Source organism: Sus scrofa, chromosome 18, assembly GCF_054392235.1.
Source record: "Sus scrofa isolate SSC_HxYL_T2T_F1_AM1 chromosome 18, Sscrofa_HxYL_maternal_Yorkshire_Landrace_v2.0, whole genome shotgun sequence".
Taxonomy (NCBI): Eukaryota; Metazoa; Chordata; class Mammalia; order Artiodactyla; family Suidae; genus Sus; species Sus scrofa.
Window position 1 is genome coordinate 46,457,154 of NC_139400.1, and position 21,358 is coordinate 46,478,511.

At 44.2% G+C, this 21,358-nt stretch overlaps 1 protein-coding gene across 3 annotated transcripts in view; it reads left to right on the top strand.

Moving 5' to 3' along the window:
* Nucleotides 1–21,358, top strand: part of AOAH (acyloxyacyl hydrolase) — a 180,809-nt gene that overhangs the window by 133,994 nt on the left and 25,457 nt on the right. For all 3 annotated transcript variants that reach the window (XR_014834240.1, XM_021079244.2, XM_021079245.2), the window contains 3 exons: nucleotides 8,181–8,217; nucleotides 9,237–9,311; nucleotides 17,776–17,948. Coding sequence is in view for 2 of the 3 variants with exons in the window: in XM_021079244.2 (XP_020934903.2) it covers nucleotides 8,181–8,217; nucleotides 9,237–9,311; nucleotides 17,776–17,948 (285 nt within the window). In the remaining variant the exon portion in view is untranslated. The remainder of the gene's footprint in view (nucleotides 1–8,180; nucleotides 8,218–9,236; nucleotides 9,312–17,775; nucleotides 17,949–21,358) is intronic.

Genomic DNA, 21,358 nt, shown 5'->3' on the forward strand with positions numbered 1-21,358 from the left:
AGGATGCACAAATTCAGTTGGAGAGTTGTGTGAGGTCAAGATTTTCATCCTGGGGAGTTCCCTTCGTGGCTTAGTGGTTAGCGAACCCAACTAGGATCCGTAAGGATGTGGGTTCAATCCCTGGCTTTGCTCAGTAGGTTAAGGATCCAGCATTGCCTTGAGCTGTGATGTAGGTCGCAGACAAGGCTCGGATTCCACGTTGCTGTGGCTGTGAGGTAGGCCAGCAGCTGTAGCTCTGATTGGACCCCTAGCCTGGGAACCTCCATGTGTCGTAGATGCAACCCTAAAAAGCCAAAAAAAAAAAAAAAAAGAAAAGATTTTCATCCTGTACCTCTCGAATCAGTGCACCAGGGCAAATTCAGAGGCAAATACCTTATGCTTTTTTATGTAATTGTCAATGGTAAGGGCTCCTAAGGTCCTAGGGGGTCTCCTTTCAATTGATCCCTTTTGCTTAGAGCTTGACACAAAGGATATCATAGGGAAAGCTCACTGCCGCTTGTGGTCTAAATGAACTTGCCGGTTTTTATCAGTTTCAAAGCATCTTGGGATGTGCCTTGTACCTCTGGTCTCCTCTTGTACTTCCCTTCCTCCTGCTCATCTTCCATTTGATTTTGCGCCACCACTCCCTCTGTTTCTTCTCCAATATTGCAAGAGAACCTAGAAACAGGAAGGTAAATAAGACAAAGTCCCTGCCTTCAAGGAGACCATAACTAAACAGAAAAGAGAGACAAAGAAGGAAATGATATGGTTCTTATGAAAAGGACACTAAGATAGGAGTTCCCATTGTTGCGCAGTGGTTAACGAATCCGACTAGGAACCATGAGGTTGCGAGTTCCATCCCTGGCCTTGCTCAGTGGGTTAAGGATCCGGCGTTGCCGTGAGCTGTGGTGAAGGTTGCAGACGCGGCTCAGATCCCGCGTTGCTGTGGCTCTGGCGTAGGCAGGTGGCTACAGCTCTGATTCGACCCCTAGCCTGGGAACCTCCATATGCCGCGGGAGAGGCCCAGAAAATGGCAAAAAGACAAAAAAAAAAAAAAAAAGGACACTAAAATAGAGGTAGCTTGAGGCCTCTGGAAGTGAGAGACACTTAACTCTGCCCGGAGAAGGAGAGGGAAATTTCAGAGAAGCTACGTTTCTGCAGAGAGCCTTGGGGCGGGGGGAATAGGAATCCAAAAAACTACAGGACCATGGTGGCTCAGTACATAGATGCTCCGAGGGCAAAAACATCTTTGGGGAAAAAGGAGAGAGAAGTCCACCATGGCTGAAGAAGACTTGTGAAACTGTGTCAAGTTTTGTGACTAGGAGATAGATTGGAGCCTCTCTGGAGAGGCTGTTGCATTCTTTTAAAAATATATGTTTGGGAGAATCATTTATCTAGTTTGTCACAGAAATTCGGAACCATACTTGTGAATTTGAAAGCATTTTTAGTAGTAGAAACACCATCCGAAACTGTCACAACAAACAATTATTAAGTGCCTACTATTTTGAGCTGAAGGTCATTGTATTAGTCAGAATATTTCTGCTTATTGCAAGGAGCATTTTTAGAGGAAAGAAGGAATTTAAATTTTCATGGCCGATTTTTTTTAACTGGATTATACAAATCGTGCTCTTCAAAATGCTTCCTAAATTTATAAGCAAAATCTGCATTATTTAAAATCCAATTAAAGTTAAATAGCATTATTAGATTTATTTTATGGCAGTGTATGACACCGCATTTCTCATGAACTCTCTATAAGGCATTCCGGTTTCTGGTTCTGGGTATAATGAAGTAAGTGTACACCACTCTGTCTGTGCCACTGAATGCAGCTATAAAACCTGGACAGAATCTATAGAAAAGGTATTGGAGGATTCAGGAAAGTAAATTGCAGCAGGCCAATTGAAGACGCAAAGCAGAATTAGGAGCACAGCCAAACCAGCAGTGAGGTTAGCATTTTGTTGTCCCTCTGTTATCTCCCGACCTTGACTCAAGGCCACCCAGCCCCCAGAAGTGGTCTGTGACATAGAGAGATGGCATCAGAAGAAACCTAGTTCTCTCTCAAGACATGGGAAAGAGGTCTCTTGGCAGTAATAGGGCAGCACGGAGAACCTCGAAGTGCCTGGAGTTCTGAGGGGGTGGGTCTGCCTCTCCAATTAGAAGACCTGTGAGCCCAGGAGGGTGGAGCTTATTTTCTCACTCTGTCCTCTCATTGCCAGGGTCCTGCTGTGGGCTAATTTATGAGACGTGCACATGAGAGTTGGGGAATGAAAGTCAGAGCTTTAGGAGTTCCCATCATGGCTTAGTGGAAATGAATCTGACTAGCCGACTAGTATCCATGAGGACGCAGGTTCAATCCCTGGCCTTGCTCAGTGGGTTAAGGATCTAGTGTTGCCATGAGCTGTGGTGTAGGTCACATATACAGCTTGGATCCTGAATTACTGTGGCTATGGTGTAGGCCGACAGCCACAGCTCCGATCGACCCCTAGCCTGGGAACCTCCATATTCCACAGGTGCGGCCCTAAAAAGACAAAAAAAAAAAAAAAAAAGAAAGTTGGAGCTTTCGGACCAAAGTGGGGAGCTCAAAGAACCAGAAAGTGCCAAGGAGCCCATGGAGAGGGAGGGGCTTAGGAAAGCAGCCCCATAAAGCTTGAATGAACTCTGGGGGTTACTCTTGAGCTATGTATACACAGATCTGATCCTTAATTGCATACCAGAGACTTCAAGAACTGGACTTAGACACAGACTAGTGCTCGGGTCCAAGAATGGCCACTCAGTGACACAGACATGAGACAAGTTAAAATGTTACTGTAGGAGTTCCTGTTGAGGCTCAGCGGAATGAACCCGGCTAGTGTCCATGAGGATGTGGGTTCCATCCCTGGCCCCGCTCAGTGGGTTAAGGATCTGGCATTGCCGTGAGCTGCGGTGTAGGTCACAGAAAAGGCTCAGATCCAGCATTGCTATGGCTGTGGTGTAGGCTGGCAGCTACAGCTGAGATTTGCCCCCTAGCCTGGGAACTTCCATATGCCACGAGTGCGGCTATAAAAAGACAAAAAATAAATATATATACTACTGTAAAGGCTTTGAAAGTGGAATTGATGTTGAAGTAACAACCTCCCAGAAGGCTGGTTAGAACTTGCCACCCAAACCTAAATGGGTTGATTGCCTAATAAGACAAAAATACAAGACTCCGAGTCTTATAATATCAGAAATTCTTAGGATAAAATCCAAAATTACTTAGCATATAAGGAACCATAAAAATCTCAGTTCACATGGGAAAAGAAAACTAACAGATGTCAGTGCCAAAATGATGCAGATTTTGAAACTATCTGACAGCAAATTTTATAGCAGTGATTGTAAAATGCACCTCGTATTCCTTTTTACAGGTTCTCATACGAGAACAAAATTATATAATTCACATATTCTCATGTAAGAATTGAATCTATTTCAGTCATTACTAATGTCTATTATTAGGTAGGTATCTGAGATAGCTTACTAGCTGAGCTGCTCGTTGGTATCTGTCAGAACTTGAGCAAGTCTCTTTCCCTCTCTGGGCCTCGTCTGTAAAGAGGGCTACTTGATCATGTGCCCTCAGAGGTCCCTACCCAGCTCTGATGCCCCAGGACTTTACACGTGATTCTAAGAAGGGCTCAGAGGCTGAGTTATAAAGCTAGTGATGCTGAAGCCTGGAGACCCCTCACTTGACTGGTGCCCAGATGGATTTATAAAATTTACTAGCTTGAGATATTTAACCACAATTGGTTCAGATTCTTATCCCTTTCCACTCTGGCTTCCCTTTATGTTGGGTCTCATTTTTGTGTTTTGTGTTCCAAATTATATAAGCTTCAGAACTCAAGCCCCAGCTATGCCCCATCCTGTTCAGAGAGTTATAACAGCATTGAACTAGAGGTTTGTTTCTGAGTCGTGGATAGAAAGCATCAGATATTTCATTGGGAATTTATTACCAAGTTCTTCTCTTAGGACTTCAAGAGAAGAAACACCAACTTTTCTTTCAGTGCTCAGCTTAACCTCACTTCTCCAGGGCCTCTCAGAATCCCTGACACTTGATGTTCATTACTTGTTTAATAACTGTAAGTTTCATAAGTACAGGGAACGTATCTTTTCTATTTCCTGATGTGTCCCCAGCATCTATTACGGCCTGACACATAGTAAGTATTCCATAAACATTGCTAAATGAAGGAACTAATTTATGAAATAATTAATCATAAAGTAATTAATTGATGACTTACGAAGATCTATTATATTTAAATATATCCCATCCCTTTGCATGAAGAAATGGAAACTGAGCACTTACTCCGGTCCAGGCACAACAAATTACAAGCTCATTTAGAAGACCAATAAGGGTGCCTTACCAGTTGATTCACATGTTCAGAATATGAAGCATTTGCTACTACAGTCAACACTACTGCAGCAGTAGAAAGGTCATCTGAAATTTCCTTATGAAAGGACAACCAATGCGGAGATTATATGAAACTTCTTTTCTTGTCATGCACTGTGCCTGGAAAGGGACTGGATGAGCCAGAATTCAGACTTTTGTGGCCAGTAAGGACCCTGTTCCTTCCTTAACTGGGGACAGGTGGATTCTCCACTAGACCACCTTGATAAATATATTAAATATCCCCATTTCATAGTCAAGACGTTTCCATTTCTCTGCACTATCATTGTTCAGGAGACCAGGCATGGACCAGGTATGGACCTCCTAAGGGTAGTGCCAGTTATTCAAATGCCCACCTTGTTTTCCCACATCCCAGAGCCCAGGAGCTGCCATTCCTTCCTCCTCACATCTTCCAGTCCCCATGGTTTTACTAAGGATTTTCTGTAATGGTAGCAGCAGCAACGACCAAATCAGCAGCTGAGGAGGTATGTACATAGGAAGAGAAAGAAAAGAGAGATTGGAAAGGAGAGAGAAGCATGATGATGGGGCTGGCAGAAGGAGCACAGAACAGCAGGAAAGGGGGGCTAAAGTGAGAGAAAGTGACATGGGAATTACATAAACTAATTACATCATCTCATACAACTGAGATTTCCAAAAGGAAATGGAAATCCTGGAAAGTGCAATGACTTTGGGCCAGAGAAGATTCTGTGCTTCTATTATAAATATCCACCAGAATAAAAAAAATAAAATTGAGGTAAAGAAGAGGGGACACTTCCTCTCGCCTTGAGTGGATGATCGTGATTGCTCCTTTTAAATCCACCACAAGCCGTTGCCATTGGCCTGCCATCTTTGTCCTGAGCAGCAGAGGGATGTGGGGTGCGGACCCAGGGAGGTTTCCATTTCCATCTCCCCCAAGCTCCATGGGTGCTCTGCACCTCGCAGTCCCAATTGTACTCTGGATAGTGAGGAAAATTATTGGCCGGACATGGTCCTTTAGTTTTTTTTTCCCACTCATGGCCTGAGCTTTCATTAGTTTTCATTTCTCATTAAGAGAAAAATCAAAGAGTGAAAATTAAACACCTCTTGATGTATTATCTTACTGCAAATGGGAGGTTGAGTGTCCCGGGGCTGGCACTGAACGAAGGGCCCAGCCGATGAGATGAGTGAGCTTCCCTAGGCACCCAGCAGCGGCCCTCCTTCTTTTCTCTCTTGAGAACAAGAGGGAACAATTTCACACCTAGAAGTATTTTGAGTCTCTATGCTTAGGACTTGGCATTGTAAAATCTGGCACGTTCTCTGAGCAGAGGTAATAGGCTCAAATCACATTGAGTTTTCCAGGTTTGAACTTGCATTAAACCTTTCACCAGTACTCAGTTCTGTGTCTACCCCCACAGATGCTAGTCCTTAGCTCTAGAGACTGTGACCAACTCATCTGTGAATTCCTGCTTTATGGCAGGCACTTAACAAATGAATGGAGAGTGTGGATGCATGCATGCTAAGAATTGACTGCCCTTAATTTGTATGTCTGTGTGCATAGCAATACCATGCCTCCCAGTGAAAAGGAAACACAGACAGTATGGTGTGTCCGCAAAAGAAAATTAAACATAGGATTGCCATATGGTAATTCAGTTACCTAAAACGATTTCAGTTACCTAAAAGAACTGAAAGTAGGGACCTAAACAGATACTTACACACCAGTGTTCATTGCAGCATGGTCACGATAGTCAAAATGTAGAAGCCATGCAGATGTCCATCAGTAGATGAATGGACAAACAAAATGTGGTATGTACATACAATGGAGTATTATGCAGCCTTTAAAAGTAAGGAAATTCTGAGAGTTCCCTTGGTGGCTCAGAGGTTAATGAACCCAACTAGGATCCATGAGGATGTGGATTCCATCCCTGGTTTTGCTCAGTGGATCTGGGATCCGGCATTGCAGATTACAGATGGGGCTCAGATCCTGTGCTGCTGTGTCTGTGGTGAGGCTGGCAGCTACAGCTCTGATTTGACCCCTAGCCTGGGAACTTCCATATGCTGCAAGTGTGGCCCCTAAAAAGCAAAAAAAAAAAAAAAAAAAAGGAAGGAAATTCTGACATATGCTACTGATGGATGCAGTCTGAAAATATTATGCTAAGTGCAATAGGCCCGACCCAAAAGACAAATATGGTATGATTCCATCCAGAGTAGTTAATGTGTACTGACAGGAAATAGAATGGTGTTATCAGAAGCTGGGGGAGGCATTGATGAGGAATTGTTCTTTAATGGGTACAGGGCTTCAGTTGGGATGATGGAAAAATTCTGGAGAAGGATGAGTGATTGTTGCCCAACAGTGTGAACACACTTAATGCCATTAAACTGCACACTAAAAAGAGTGAAAAATAGGTTTATGTGTTGTATATTCTACCACAATAAAAAGAAAATAAAGCAATATTCATTTAATGTACTAACATTCCTGAATCAGCCAAGAGAACAACATCAGTGCTGCCATACAGTTTGCATCTAGTTGTACATGGAAAAAGACACAGTCCCTAGGTGGACACAGAGTTTCCAGGGAACATGGGCTGGCTTTCTCCTCATGGCTGTGCACTGCCTTTTCCCGAGTGGGTCTGCAGGAACACCCATGAGCCTTCCCCCCAAGCTTCCAAGGCCAGAAGTTACTTGGAGAATCTTTGTCCCTTGAGTTGTCCCACCCACCTGAGGGATTACTCATGAATTACCACAGACTGTCTTCCAAGGGACAAAGAAGCACTAAACCCATTTGGGTTTACTCTTTCTAGACTCCCAGTCTAAGGAAGCAATGTTCCACAGGGAGCCAGAGCTCAGTATTACAGGAAGGACTGAGTTTGAATTGCAGCTCTCCAAGTGATTAGTTATGTGGCTTTGGGCAGGTCACTTTAAGTGAGCTTCAGTCTTCTCATCTATAAAATGGATATACCGGAGTTCCTGCTGTGGTGCAATAGGATCCGTGGAGTCTTGGGAGCCCTGGGATGCAGGTTCTATCCAGCCCGGCACAGTGGGTTGAAGATCCAGCATTGCCGCAGCTGCGGCTTAAATCTTGACTGTGAATCAGATCTGATCTCTGGGAACTCCATATGCTGCAGAGCGACCAAAAGAGGAAAAATAAAATTAAATTTAGAAATGAAATAAAATAAAAATACTACTATACCTACCTCACACAGTGGTGCTAAGACCTAAATAAACTAATAAGTGCTTTAGAGAGTGTCTATAATAAAATGAGTGTTCAGTAAATACAATTTTCATATGAGAGATGCATTACACACTGTAAGAGGGGTAGCGGAAGGATGGTCCTGCATGTCATTGCAGGAGCTGAAATACATCAGCTCTAGCATCTGAATCTTGCGTCTGGCCAGCCAGCCAGGAGGGGGTCAGGAGTGAGCAGGAAGACCAGCACGCAATTGAATGGGGCTTTCTAAGGAGATGGGCAGTTTTCAAATAATACTTTTTACTGGCCTCTCATCCCTCAACTCATTCCTTCATCTTTGGATAGTTTCTGTCTTTGCCAATAGAAAAGTATCTATTTACTAGAAAGCGAACCCATTCATGCTTAGGAAATGTCTTGAAACATGTGAATCAAAAATCTTGGAATCGTGTTAATCAATGCCAAGTAAACAGGAAACCCATTAAGGAGAGTTCCAGGATGAAGTCATTCCCATCGGCATGATGGTTGGAGGACCTGTGATTATACAGCGGTGCTTCCTCCATGATTGCTGTCAATCAATCAAGCTCTTATACTGAGAGTGCTGAATTGAACTGACTGACTCTAATTATTTTCTTCATTTTATTTATTCAGGTGCATCTTCCCAAAACCTGGAGAGCTTTATAGAAAGGTAAGAGGAAAAAGAAAAGATATAATAAATTGTTTTTAAATTATGTTTCTATTTTGAAAAATGAAGAAAAACTCTCTGTAATTAACCAGTGACCACTTGTACTGGGCATCTGTAGCTTGTTGGTCACTGTCTAAACACTGGGAAGTTATCACTTCATGGGCCAGTGAGCATAGGAAGTGATTAATTTGCATATGTCCTTTAAAAGGTATCATAAAATTTTGGAGTTCCTGTTGTAGCGCAGTGGTTAACGAATCCAACTAGGAACCATTAGGTTGCGGGTTCGATCCCTGGCCTTGCTCAGTGGGTTAAGGATCCGGTGATGCCGTGAGCTGTGGTGTAGGTCGCAGACGCGGCTCGGATCCCACGTTGCTGTGGCTGTGGTGCAGGCCGGCAGCTACAGCTCCGTTTAGACCCCTAGCCTGGGAACCTCCATATGCCATGGGAGCAGCCCTAGAAAAGGCAAAAGACCAAAAAAAAAAAAAAAAAAAAAGTATCATAAAAATGCACACAACATGGGCAAAACTTAGGTCTGGCCAGAGTATCTGAAAAAGACAAAAAAGTTTGTTTCTTATTCCTGCTTTATGAACGAGAAAATTTTGCACTCAAAATCCAGAAGCAAGGCTCTGGGTGCCCAGAGTAGAAACCTTGGGAAACCCTCGCTCTTTCAAAGGTGACTGCAGTTCCACAGCTGTCAAATCCGGACATAAGTAACTCAGGTAACTCACCTGTGTTTATTGATGACAAATGCTGTGAAAGATGCTATGAAGATGGTAGCACATCCCCCTGCTGGAGACTTCAGTCTGCTCTTTTTAAATCTGTGCATACATATGCTCTTTTCCTAATGGAGAAGTGGGTTAAAGATGATAGAGAAGAGGGGAAATGGGAATGGTGATACTGAATGGAAAGAAAAATAGCAAAAATTTACCAGAAGAATGGTCAAAGATGCTCTCACAGGTCAGTTAGTTACAAAGCTAGGCTTCCAAAGGTTTGCCATTCTAATTCCATCTATGGCTTCTCAGTTTGTCTAGGAACCAGCTGCTGGACCATCCAGCCATCGTCATATATGCCATGATTGGAAATGATGTTTGCAACGGGTGAGTTACTGCGAAAGGTTTTGAAAATTCTTTGACTCTGAATTTCCCCCTTGTCTCCACTCGACTCCACGCCATTACAGTAGCTGCTGAATTGTATTTCCCCATCTTAGTAAGTCCTAGACACATGTGAACTCAACAGAACCAAGCTGCAAAGCTGAAAGACCCTTTTTTAAATATCAGACCCATTAATCCCTTGCTCTGATTCACAGCAAATGGGTGTGTCATGATCAGCTCTGAGCTGTATCATAAGAAATATGCTGCCTCCAGCCCAAGTTCCAGGGTTGAGAATCATGACTTTTTCAATGAAACCAGGCAAAGTCATGGCTACCCCATAAGAATAGCTTCTTCACTCACATTCTGATTTTCTTCCTCGTGAGGTAGATAGAGCACAGACTTAAAGCTTTGCAAAGAAACTGTACCTAATTCGCAGCCAATTCTACTTCTGCTCATGGCCAAGGTAAGAAAGGAGTTTTGCTAAACTGCTAACATCAGTGGTGATTTCAAAATGTTGAGTGCCTTCATCCCCCACAACATTTTGGAAAGTTTCTCAAAGTCTCTGTGTATCCTTAAGAATATGTCACACATGAGGATGCCATCTGTCCTATGATCATGGCCAAAAAGAAAAAAAAAAAAAAAAAAAAAAGGTGAGATCAGCTCTAAGATCAGCTCTAAAACAATTTCCCAGTAACTACCTACCCACTATTTTAGAAAACAGAAAAGCAAAGCCAAGACAGGTGATGTGGCTTTCCCAATGAATTGATTGATGGGAGAGCTGGACACCAACTCTGAAGGTTCTAGAGGTAGACTCTGTGCTCACTGGTCACCTTCTGCTTTCCTGTACTTCGCTCACCAAGCTTTCTAAGCCTGTGCTATGAGCACAGTTCTATACTATGAAAGAGTATTTGTACTCATGGCTACCTCTCTGAGAGCCCCAGAACCCTTATGGTGAAGGAGGCGTAGACGTCATCAGTGACATGGCTTCAGGGCAGGAGATACCACAGTGTGATCCAGAGATGGGGAACCACCTCTGGGACCTCCTAGGCTGCTTTACCCTACATGCTGGGGACCCAAGTCCCCACAGGTGGCTCAGTGATGATCTCCAGTAGAGAGCAAACACCCCCAAACCTCCCATGAGCCAAGAGCCACAACACTCCCTATGTCATCTCATGGCCAGAGCAGCCCTCAGAAGCAAGTGCCACTGTCCCATTTTACAAATGAGCTTCTGTGAGGTTAGTTAAAGGACTGACTTCTACTGCTACTGAGCAGAAATTTGAGCACCAAACCAGGTTCTCTGCCTAAATTCTGTGTTCTTTCTACAGTCCACACTTAGCTTATTTGCTTTCTTTTATGCAGTCACTTTAAAAAGTATGCATTGATGCCTATGATGTGCCAAGCTCTGTGTCCTGCTCTGGGATACAGCGTCAAAGAGGCCACCATCCCTGACCTCAGGGAGGTTATGGAAGGAGAAGCAATGAACTTCGGCCCCCATCCCCATTACTAAACAGAACAAACCTATGGTCGGATCGGCTAGTGCCCCTCCAACTTCTGGCTCCTGTACAACCAGAGGGGACAGAGAACAAGCTGGTTATACTGGGTGACGAACACCTGCAGAAAGAGGCTTTGATTCTAAAAGCCAGAATCCCTGAAACTGCACTTTTTTAGCAGAAGCTGCACACCCAGAGGCCCTTCCAGCCCAGTCCTGCTCTTCCTTTTCCAAGGAGCCAAAGGACAGGCAGACATCAGCCAGAGACCTGGGCCAGCCTCTCTCCACGCTGGGGATCTGGGCAGAGAAACAGCAAGCATTTGGGTGAAAGAATGGAGTTGGCAGTGCGGGATGTCCCTGTGGTGCCCACTCTGCAACGTCCTGTGGAGGGGTTAGAAAAATAAAGACAGATGGTAACTGTACCTCCCCATCTGCCAGAACGTCAAGGTGGAGTAGATTCCCCCAAATGAGCAGAGTGATTGCATAAAAAAGCTCAAGCCAGCAACGAATTGCATAATAAGTCCGTCCTGGAAAGACTTTGAGGATATTTGCTTGACTCTTTTCTTTTCTTTTTTTAACGATGATGCTAGCTAGCTCTTACCGAAGTGATACAGCTGCGTGCTTCTTTCTCAATTCTCTAAACTCATGTAGTCGGTAAACGCTTGTTACATGAATGAAGGTCATGACTGGAAGATAGCTTTTAGCATCATGAATGCAACAAGAAAGGTAACAGTCTAAGGATGACAGCTTTCTCATTGTACCTCTACTCACCTGGACCTAAGCGAACCCAGCTTCCTTGGGCTTCTCCTGTTACTGCCTTCAAAAGCTGTAGAGTGTGCATGATACAGAAGGAGAAAACTCCCTGGAAGTAGGGCAAGCCTGAGTGAGTTACAGCAGCAGAGGCTTGGGTAGTAAAGGCAGCAATGAGAAATGGGAAGGACTTCAAGAGCCTCAGGTCATAAAGGACAGTGACAGCCCTTCCCCAATATCCCAACATGACATCCTGGAAAAGAATATTGTAATCACTGGTAACATGATAAAAAAAAAAATAGACAAGCATCTAACACTAGCCACAGAAATGGTGGACATGGTTGCATTTTTTTTAGAGTGGACCTAGAAAGTATAAACATTTTTTCATCTATAGAGAGCACTAGGTTTTCCGTGTCGCCAGCTCCCAAGTATTTCTCTGCTATGCTGATGGATCAGATGTTGCCCAGGACGGCTGATCAGCAGTGGGTTAAGAGGAAGCAACCAAGGGGCTGGTAGCTGACAGCCCCCAAGGAGCCTGGACTGCCAGGAAGGAGTCCATTCTATCCAGTCCAGGGCAGAAAACCAGCAGAGAAGGGAACGGACAGAACTCCTGCTGCCCAGAGGAATTCTCTCTCTCCGCCACCTGGCCAGAGGTGTGGTGGCCAAGGGAATGACAAGGAGTTTCTCAACCAGCCAGCATGTTCCAGGCTGTACCGTCTTTTAGGGGACCCAGGATCTCTATGCATCGGGTTATGTGGGCCCAGTGAGTCCCCACCCCATCCCTAGTCTATGTCAAGACACTTCCTCAAGGAAGTTGGGCGGGAGGTGAGTGATGTGCTTAGGACTGGCGGGCCTGAAGGCAAGGGCTACCTGTGTCTCCTGGATGTTTCATAAGCAGGAAAGCTAGCTTGGAGTGGAATCTGAGCCCTTGGTCACACCAAGTCCGTGCACTTCCGCTCTGCTTCTGGGCAGCGTTTTCTGCAGAGGCCTTTGCCTTCTTCCTTGCAACAGGGTGCACCTGCCATCAGCCAGCTGAAGTCTGGCTGGAACACCTGCCAGGGTAGTGAAATGATTGTGGCTGGCCTGGCACCCAGCTCCCAAGGCTTATTTTGCATGATCAGGCACAATTCATTAGGATGAGGATGGACGCTGAGCCATCCCAAAGGCAAGGCTCTTCATCCGTTCCAAGGCCACCCAGGTGTCCCTGACATGTGAGAGCGTGGTGGTGGGCACCAGCTTTTCTTTCATTACTTTCTTGGCATGAGCATCTTGTCTCTCAGCCTGGTTTTTGTTTTTCTCCTCTGTAAGCCCAGCACCCCCAGCCCCTCAGCTCTCCATTGGAATGACTGGCCTGAGCTCCCCAGTGTCTGAAGAGGGATGCAAGGCCTGAGGTGGGCAGACAAACTTGGGATGGCCAAGCAGACCTGATTCCAGAGCACTTGGAAAAGAGGGTTAGACAACCTCAACTCAGCACATTCAGCCTCTGACAGCAAGGAAGGCCTAGGAGGTGTTTCCCAAACCACTGGGACTCTCTGGTTCCAAACTACGAGCACTCAGTCCTCAGAAATCACCAGAGGAGGAGTTCCCGCTATGACTAATGATCTGGCTTGTCTCTGTGGCATTGCTGGTTCAATCTCCAGCCCTGCACAGAGGGTTAAAGGACCCAGCATTGCTGTAGCTACCACATAGTTTGCAGCTGCAGCTTTGATTTGATCCCTGCCCCAGGAACTTCCATATGCCATGGGGGTGGCCAAAAAAGTAAAAAAAAAAAAAAAAAAAAAAAAAAATCACCCGAAGAGAAAGAGTACACAGATCAAAACAGCATTGAGAACTTTTCAGGGCCGGAATCAGAGGGATCTTCTGTGGCATCCAGAAGAGGGGACCCACCGCACCTGTCACTCAGACCCTTTTGCCCTCACCTGAACTAAGAAGTGGTTTCTTTTGCCATGCACACTGCAGGATTTATCTGGCAGTGCACATGTGCAAGTTATCCAGCTGTACCTGATGGAGCACAGATGGCTGGAGGATGTTCCAGCAGAAACACCAAGGCCTCCATTCTGATTTCACTTAGCAGCTAGCCTTTTTGGTTATGCTTGCTTAATTTGTGAGGTGCCCTTTCATAAATGCAAATTAGCTGAAATTCTTTGTTTATCATCAGGGTTGTGTCTCTAACAGCAACAGAAAAATCATTAAATAGGGAGTTTGGGAGACTTTGCACCATCTTAACTCATCCTGCCTTTAGGTGGTTGAAGAGCCTTAGCTCAGCATAACGGCTTTGTGCCAAAGTGCTGTTGTATCAGCAGGAAAGAAAACAAACAAACCTGAAATGCCAAGGCAAAAGTTGATAGGTGTGCATTCGCTTTACCAATGACAGAAGTCTGGATATAGACAAAGCTTGCTTTATTTCTCCCCTGTGGTCACACTCTAAACCCACGATGAAGATGAAACCTGGTTACTCTGGATGGGTTCTCCTGGCCTGAACAAACCCACAAGGCAACCTGAAACCCCTCCACAAACTGGGGTCCTTCTGGTGCTTCTGTGCATCTGCAAATCAAACCAAGCCTTGGCGACCTTTTGCCCCTGGTGGTTAGGCAACCTTTTCTCAAATCCTTCTGAGTGCATTTTTATGCAGGTGGTGAAGCTTTTTATTCATAAAGTTGTATAATTATTCCCAAAGTAAGGAACTATTCTACATGTCAGGGTTTTGTGAAATGGGACATCCTTTTCTCTTTCTTCCTATCTCTTTCTCTATCAGAAAGTCCAAGGAACTCATTACCTAGTGTAGGAGCACATACACCAAACACAACAAGTGCCCAAACATCAGACTCCCTCTGCCTTTTCCTTGGTGTGGGGACATGTTTCTTGTCACAGAGTGGCCCGTGGGACTCTCACACCCATGGCCAGCCTGTCACTCTGGATAGCAGCAATGTGAAAACTGATTTTATTTGACTAAGTGAAATAGATGGAAGGGAAATGACATTAAATTACAGTGTTTTCTGCCGCTCCTGTTAAATTGAGCTTTCTTCCTCATTTTAGAAAGAATAAAAATGGTGTGAGAACCTCTTTCATTTTGTTACTCTGATTACAAAATAGCAGCTGTTGTGAAAAAAGTTCAAAAACTTCCTACAGGGTGTAGGAAGTGAAAGTTTCCCCAAAGTCACTTCCTAACAACCCCCACCACTCTGCTCCAAGCTAACCAATAGTGACACTTTCCTGTATTTGCATCCATATTTTTTCTATGCAAATTCTCATTTACAGGCTGGTTAATATTCACTGAAGTTGAAATAACGTTATACTTACTGTTCTGTAAGTTGTTCTTTTCAATCAACAATACTTTTTAGCAGTCTTTTCCATACCATTGCATACAGATTACTTTATTCTTTAAAAAATTGTTCTGTTGAAGTGAAATTCACATGATGTAAAATTAACCATTTTAGAGTGAACAATTCAGTAGTATTTAGTACACTCAGAATGTTGTACAAGCATCACCTATATCTAGTTATCTAGTTATTTCATTCCTTATAATGGCTGTATAGAGTTTTACTGCATGGATGTGCTATAATTTGTGTAGCCAGGATTTTTACCTTTTTCCAGTTTTACTCCAGTCCAAGAAATGTTGCATATGTGTACGTACTTTTTTGCACATGCGTGGAAATGTTATGGTAGGACAACTTCCCAAAAAAGAAGTGTCAAGGTCAAAAGTTAGGACAACTTCAAATTTTGACACATTTTGAAAAACTCCTTGCAAACTAAGAACACCAATATGCATTTAAGAGCAGCTCCGGAGTTCCCGTCGTGGCGCAGTGGTTAACGAATCCGACTGGGAACCATGAGAATGCGGGTTCGATCCCTGCCCTTGCTCAGTGGGTTAATGATCCGGCGGTGCCGTGAGCTGTGGTGTAGGTTGCAGACGCGGCTCGGATCCCGAGTTGCTGTGGCTCCGGCGTAGGCCAGTGGCTACAGCTCCGATTCGACCCCTAGCCTGGGAACCTCCATATGCCGCAGGAGCGGCCCAAAGAAATAGCAAAAAAGACAAAAAAATAAAAAATAATAATAATAATAAAAATAAGAGCAGCTCCCTTAAAAGTGACAATAGTGGATACACCTGAGGGGGCTTTTCCCCTTTTCCCGTGTCTCTCATGCCTCAGGTCCAGCTTGTGAGAAATGAACTCCTTTTTCTGGCTTGGAATCTCTATTAAGTTTCCTGGGACTGCGGTGACAAAATACCGCAAACTAGGAGACCTGAAACAGCAGAAATGTATTCTCTCACAGTGCTGGAGGCTATAAGTCCAAAATCAAGGTGTTGGCAGGGCCATGCTCCCTCTTAAGTGTCTAGGGAAAAATCCTTCCCTGTCTCTTCATCCTTCCTGGGGAATCCTGAGGATTCCTTGGCTTGTGGCAGCACAATTCCAACCTCCACTTCCAGCTTCACTTGGCCTTCTTCCCTGGGTGTCTCTCTTCATTGTATTTAAGGCCCACCCTAATCCCGTATGACCTCATCTTAACTGAATACATCTGCAGAGACCCTGTTTCCAAATAAGATCACATTTTTTTTTCTTTCACAGCCGCATCTGCAGCATGTGGAGGTTCCCAGGCTAGAAGTCCAGTGGGAGCTACAGCTCCGACTTATGCCATAATCACGCAATGACAGATCCGAGCCACATCGGCGACCTGTGCCACAGCTTGTGGGAATGCCAGATCCTTAACCCACTGAGCAAGGCCAGGGATCGAACCCAAATCCTCATGGATGCTATGACGGATTCTTAACCTGCTGAGCCATACTGGGAACTCCGTAAGATCACATTCTGAGGGATGTTCTTCACTCTCCTACAGGATCATTAGGTGAATCTGGAATTTTAAGAACTTAAAAATAGAAAACAACTACAGCATGATTCCATTTAGATTAACAACAGGCAATTTAAAACCTAAAGAGTAGATTAAAATCTCAGAGAATTCTATATTCTACTCCCAGGTTAATGCAGGTTAGTATCTTAATTCAAAATGTGATGTTTTCTTGAAGGCTTGTACAAAAGTCAACTGTGCAAAAAATGAACAATAGTAGATTTATGTATTAAATCCAAAAAATATTCTAGGATCCCTATTTATACCTTGCCTTTTAAACACAACTGGAAAGAGAGAAAGAGAAAGGGAGGGAGGAAGGAAGGAAGGAAGGAAGCAAGCAGAGGAAGGCAAGAAAGAAGAAAGGAAGGGAAATGTAAAAGGAATTTTCAAGGTTGTATTTCTAGTATTTTGTACATTCCTTACTTTTGTTCTTTTCCAAACCAAATGAAAGTAAGTCAGCCAGACCAAATTCAATGATATCTAATTGAAGTTAAAGATTTGCTGCTTTAAATTCATCTGTGACTTACATCTTTGTCTTAAATTCTCTGACTTCAAGATTGCCTTCTTATAACTACTTTCAGCACTGTCTTTTCCTGTTTTCACTAACTTGTATGGAACAAGAAAATTAAAATATAATTTAAAATTTCTAATATCCTTTATAAAGCACAAGCACTACTATATAGAGAAAAGACAGTGATGTAAATTGGAATTGCCTGTTGACAATTTTGCAAGATAGTATCGCAAGGGTATAGCCTGGAAGAGCAGTCTATCAGGAAATCATAAAGTTCATATTCAGTGTAGAAAGGAAAGATGTAGTGGGGACACATAAAATCATTTCATTTCTCAGTGAAATTCTATTTCTCTGACTCTGATACAGGTAAAAAATTTTAAATACCAAGTTGCAGATCGCAAGGTGGTGTCAAATAAATAATAAGCAATGCCAGACTCCTTTGATTCCATTAACTGTGTGTAACAGTGAGGACAGATGAAGTTATGCTGCAGGAACAAACAGCCCCTAAATTCCTAGTACCATAAGTAATAAATATTTATTAACACTACATTGCGCCTGAGCTCTGTTCCAGGACTCATATTGGTGAAGCACCTGTTTTCTAGTATAAAAAAAAAAAAGATCACCCACACCCATGGCAAAGAGAAAAGGCATCCTAGATAGAAGCTCTCATATAACCAAGCATGACGTGTCATTTCTGTTCACAGTCCACAGGCCAGACCAGTCAGTGGCCCACCCAACCTCAAGGGAGTCAGAAAACCAAAAACATTTTGCAAATAACACCAATAACCACTACATCGTGTGTGTGTGTGGGGGGGGGGTGTTATATTTGCATGCATTTATTCTTATAATCTACTGAGATATTTTTCTTTTGCCAACAGGAAAACTAACCCAGTCCCAGCAATGACCACTCCTGAGAAACTCTTCTCCAAGGTCATGCAGACTCTGCAGTATCTAGATTCCCACCTACCAAATGGCAGCCATGTTATCTTATTCGGCTTACCAGATGGAACCTTTCTCTGGGATAATTTGCACAACAGATATCATCCTCTCGGTATCAGTTTGAAGATGCTTTTACTCTTTAACAATGTCAGTGTATTTATAGTTCAAATATATGTAGTTCAAACGATATAGCAATACACTTAAAATGCCACCAGTGCTGATTGAAGGGAAGAGCACTCAGGTACAGGATCTAAAGGTCTGTCTTCAGAGGTAGCCCGAACCAGATCCAGAGTCAGAAGGGCAGATGTCGTTAGTAAAGAATTAGGACAAATTGAAAGGTAAGAGTTTAAATCAGGAAACTCCTTCACTGAAGGTGAAATCTTGAATGAGCCAGTGAAGCCCAAACAAGAGACAGAAAGGAGACAGATAAGTATCAAAGGCAAGCATTTCTCCAAACCTCAGTGGCGAGTGCCCCCTGGTGGCCAGGATTCTGTGCACCCTGGTGACCAGTTAGAATTCTGTAGAACATTGTCTTCCAAAGGGCTTGCTCCCTGCTTCTGTACTGTCTTGGAGTCCTTGGCTCTAAAATGCTTTAAAGTTCTAAGAAATTTATTTTTTTTAGAATGTGTGTGTATATGATCTACCTAAACCATTCTCTCCTTTTGTTCTCTGAAATTCCACGATTAGAGATTCAGGCCTTTGCCATAGTTATTGCCTAGTCCCTGCATTTATTTTTTTATTTTTATTATAGTTGATGTACAATTTTCTGTCAATTTCAGCAGAGTGACCCAGTTTTATATACATTCTTTTTTTCACACCATCCTCCATCATGTTCCATCACAGGTGACTAGATATAGTTCCCTGCACTATACAGCAGGATCTTATTGCTTATCCACTCCAAATGCAATAGTTTGCAGAGTTCCAGGAATTTCTAATAGCATCTCTAGCATTCCAGATGCTTTACAAACATTGTGAAAGCAGTAGTAATTCACCCTAGGAAGGGGCGCCATGCTGATCCTTGACAATTCTGTGAGATAAATGTTTCCATTAGTTCTAGTTTATAGATGAAAAAAACTAAGGCTCAGAGAGGTTGGGTAGCTTGTCAAATGTTGCACAGCTTATTGTATATGTAATCTGTGTGTAGTAGGACTCTCTCTCTCTCTGTGTTTCAGGGAAGAATGTCCTTTCAAAAAATATTTATTATATGCCAGGTGCTGTTCTAGGTACTGTGTAACCATCAGTGAATGTAATAGATGAGAATCTCTGGGAGTTGCCGTTGTGATGCAGCAGAAACGAATCCGACTAGGGTTTGATCCCTGGCCTTGCTCAGTAGGTTAAGGATCCGCCGTTGCCATGGGCTGTGGTGTAGGTTGCATCTGTGGCTCATTGCTGTGGCTGTGGTGTAGACCATCAGCTGTAGCTCTGATTTGACCCCTAGCCTGGGAACCTCCATATGCCCCAGATGCGGCCCTAAAAAGCCAAAAAAAAAAAAGGAAGAAGGAAAAGAAAGAAAAGAAAATCTCTGCTAACATAGGGTTATATTCCAGTGGGAGAAAGACTCCAAAAGTCAGAGAATAGTAAGTGTTCCTAGAAAAAATTAAGCAGAGAAGAGGGATGGGCAGTGCCCACCTCGGGCCTCTCTGATGAGCATCTACAAGAAGAGGCCTGGGTACCACTCCCTCAACCCCATATAGACAGCATCTGTGCCGGTCTTTCTTGGAAAGGGGCTGCCCCTCCCCTGGTGCTGCTATAGCCGCCTCCTTCAACCAACCCAAGCTCTCATGTGCTGGAGGTCCAAGCAGTTTCTTATGAGTCAGGTGAGCAATTCAGAGCAGGAGAACGAGAACCTGAAACTCCTTCCTCAGGGTCCTCCTTAGGGCGTGGGAGCAGAGAACATCCCTGTGTCTTTTCCATCCCACCGTGTCCCCCTCCTACAATCCTGTTTAAGCTGATCTCTCAACCGCCTCCAGCAGGAAGTTGCACCCCTTGCCACAGGAGAAAGGAGCAGGAGCCCTTTACCAGCTCTCAAAGGGCTCTGGTCCCTTCACTGGGGGCCCTCACAGGAGGAGGGGGGGTGATGGTAGATACCCACGTTCCAGGCTCCCCACCAATGAGAGACAAGTCTTTCCCCTTCAGTTATGAAGTGTGCACAGATGTTATTACTCCAAGAAAACGCTGTCCAGCCGCTCATGAGGCAGGCACACTCCTCCCGTCCACACAGCTTGGACCACGCCCTTCAGAAATGATAACGTGATCACACAGAGGAGAACTTGACTCCGTTCTGGGCTGCCTTGGACACATGAAGGACAACATGTGGACTGAGAATGTGTCTTTGAGCCAATGGAGGATGAACATTTTAGTTCATCTAAACATCTGTTTTCATGTTCCCAAATTTCCCTCGGGCTAAGAAATGCTGGGGGAGGGGATGTTGCAGGCAGGAGGCAGGGGAGATCTGCCCCTAATTTACTCTATCCCACCCGTAGAGACTTGACTTTGGGTTTTCTGACTTCAAATCCTCTTCCCTTTCCTTGAAATGCAGTTAGACGGTCTCCCTAAATATTCTCAGATATGCCAGGCAGTTCACTTGACTCAACCATAGTATGAAAAAAATGATTCCATGCAGAGTAGAAGAGAGCAAGGGAAGGGGGTGGGGGGAAGCGATTGTTTGAGGGACTTGCCAATCACTTTGATGGCTTCTCATCCGTGGACAGCCCCCCTGCACCTATCATCATATCACTCCTGGAGAGAGGGTGCTACCAGCATCCAGGGCTAACATCCAGGGATGTCCCTAGGCATCCTGCTATGCACAGGACAGCCCCTACAAGCCAGGGTGTAAAAAGCACCAAGATTGAGAAGCCCTTCGCTAGGCATTGCCTTACCCTTCAGTGGCCTTCCTCTAGCCGCTCGTCTAGACCAGTGCTTCACAGCACAAAAGCAAAAGGTGGAACAATTTTTTCTACATAGACAAACTTAGTTTGGGGGGGAGGGGGAGGATCCAATTAGGGAGAAAGTTGAAACCACCTAAAATGTGTTGAATGTTTCTAAGTTGTTATTCATAGCCTAAATTATCCCTGCTGCCTGGTTGCCATGGAAAATAAATTACAAATTCCTCAATGAGGCATCAGGGTCCTTCCTAGACAGACTGAGGAGGTGGGTGGGATTTACCCAGCATCCTCATTCCTCCTCTGGTAGCTCCTAACTCACATAAGATGAGAAATCTGAACAAGGGGCCCTGCCCTCACCCTGTCTCCATTCCCCTCCTGCTCTCTATCCGATCTTTGGATCTCTATTCCCAGCAGACAGGAACCAGCCATGAAGCAGGTTAATTCTGGGCCAAGCGCAAGGCTTGGTTGCTCTGCCGTGGTTACGGTGGATCTCATCTTAATTAAAAGCCAAACGCTGGAGTCTGAGTCCTGGGACACTGTGCTAAGGGTTGTATAAGCAAAGATAGGAGGCCTTTGAGCCAAGAAGTATGACAATGATAATCTGGAGACTGGACTTTAGCCACCCCTTAAGGATTAA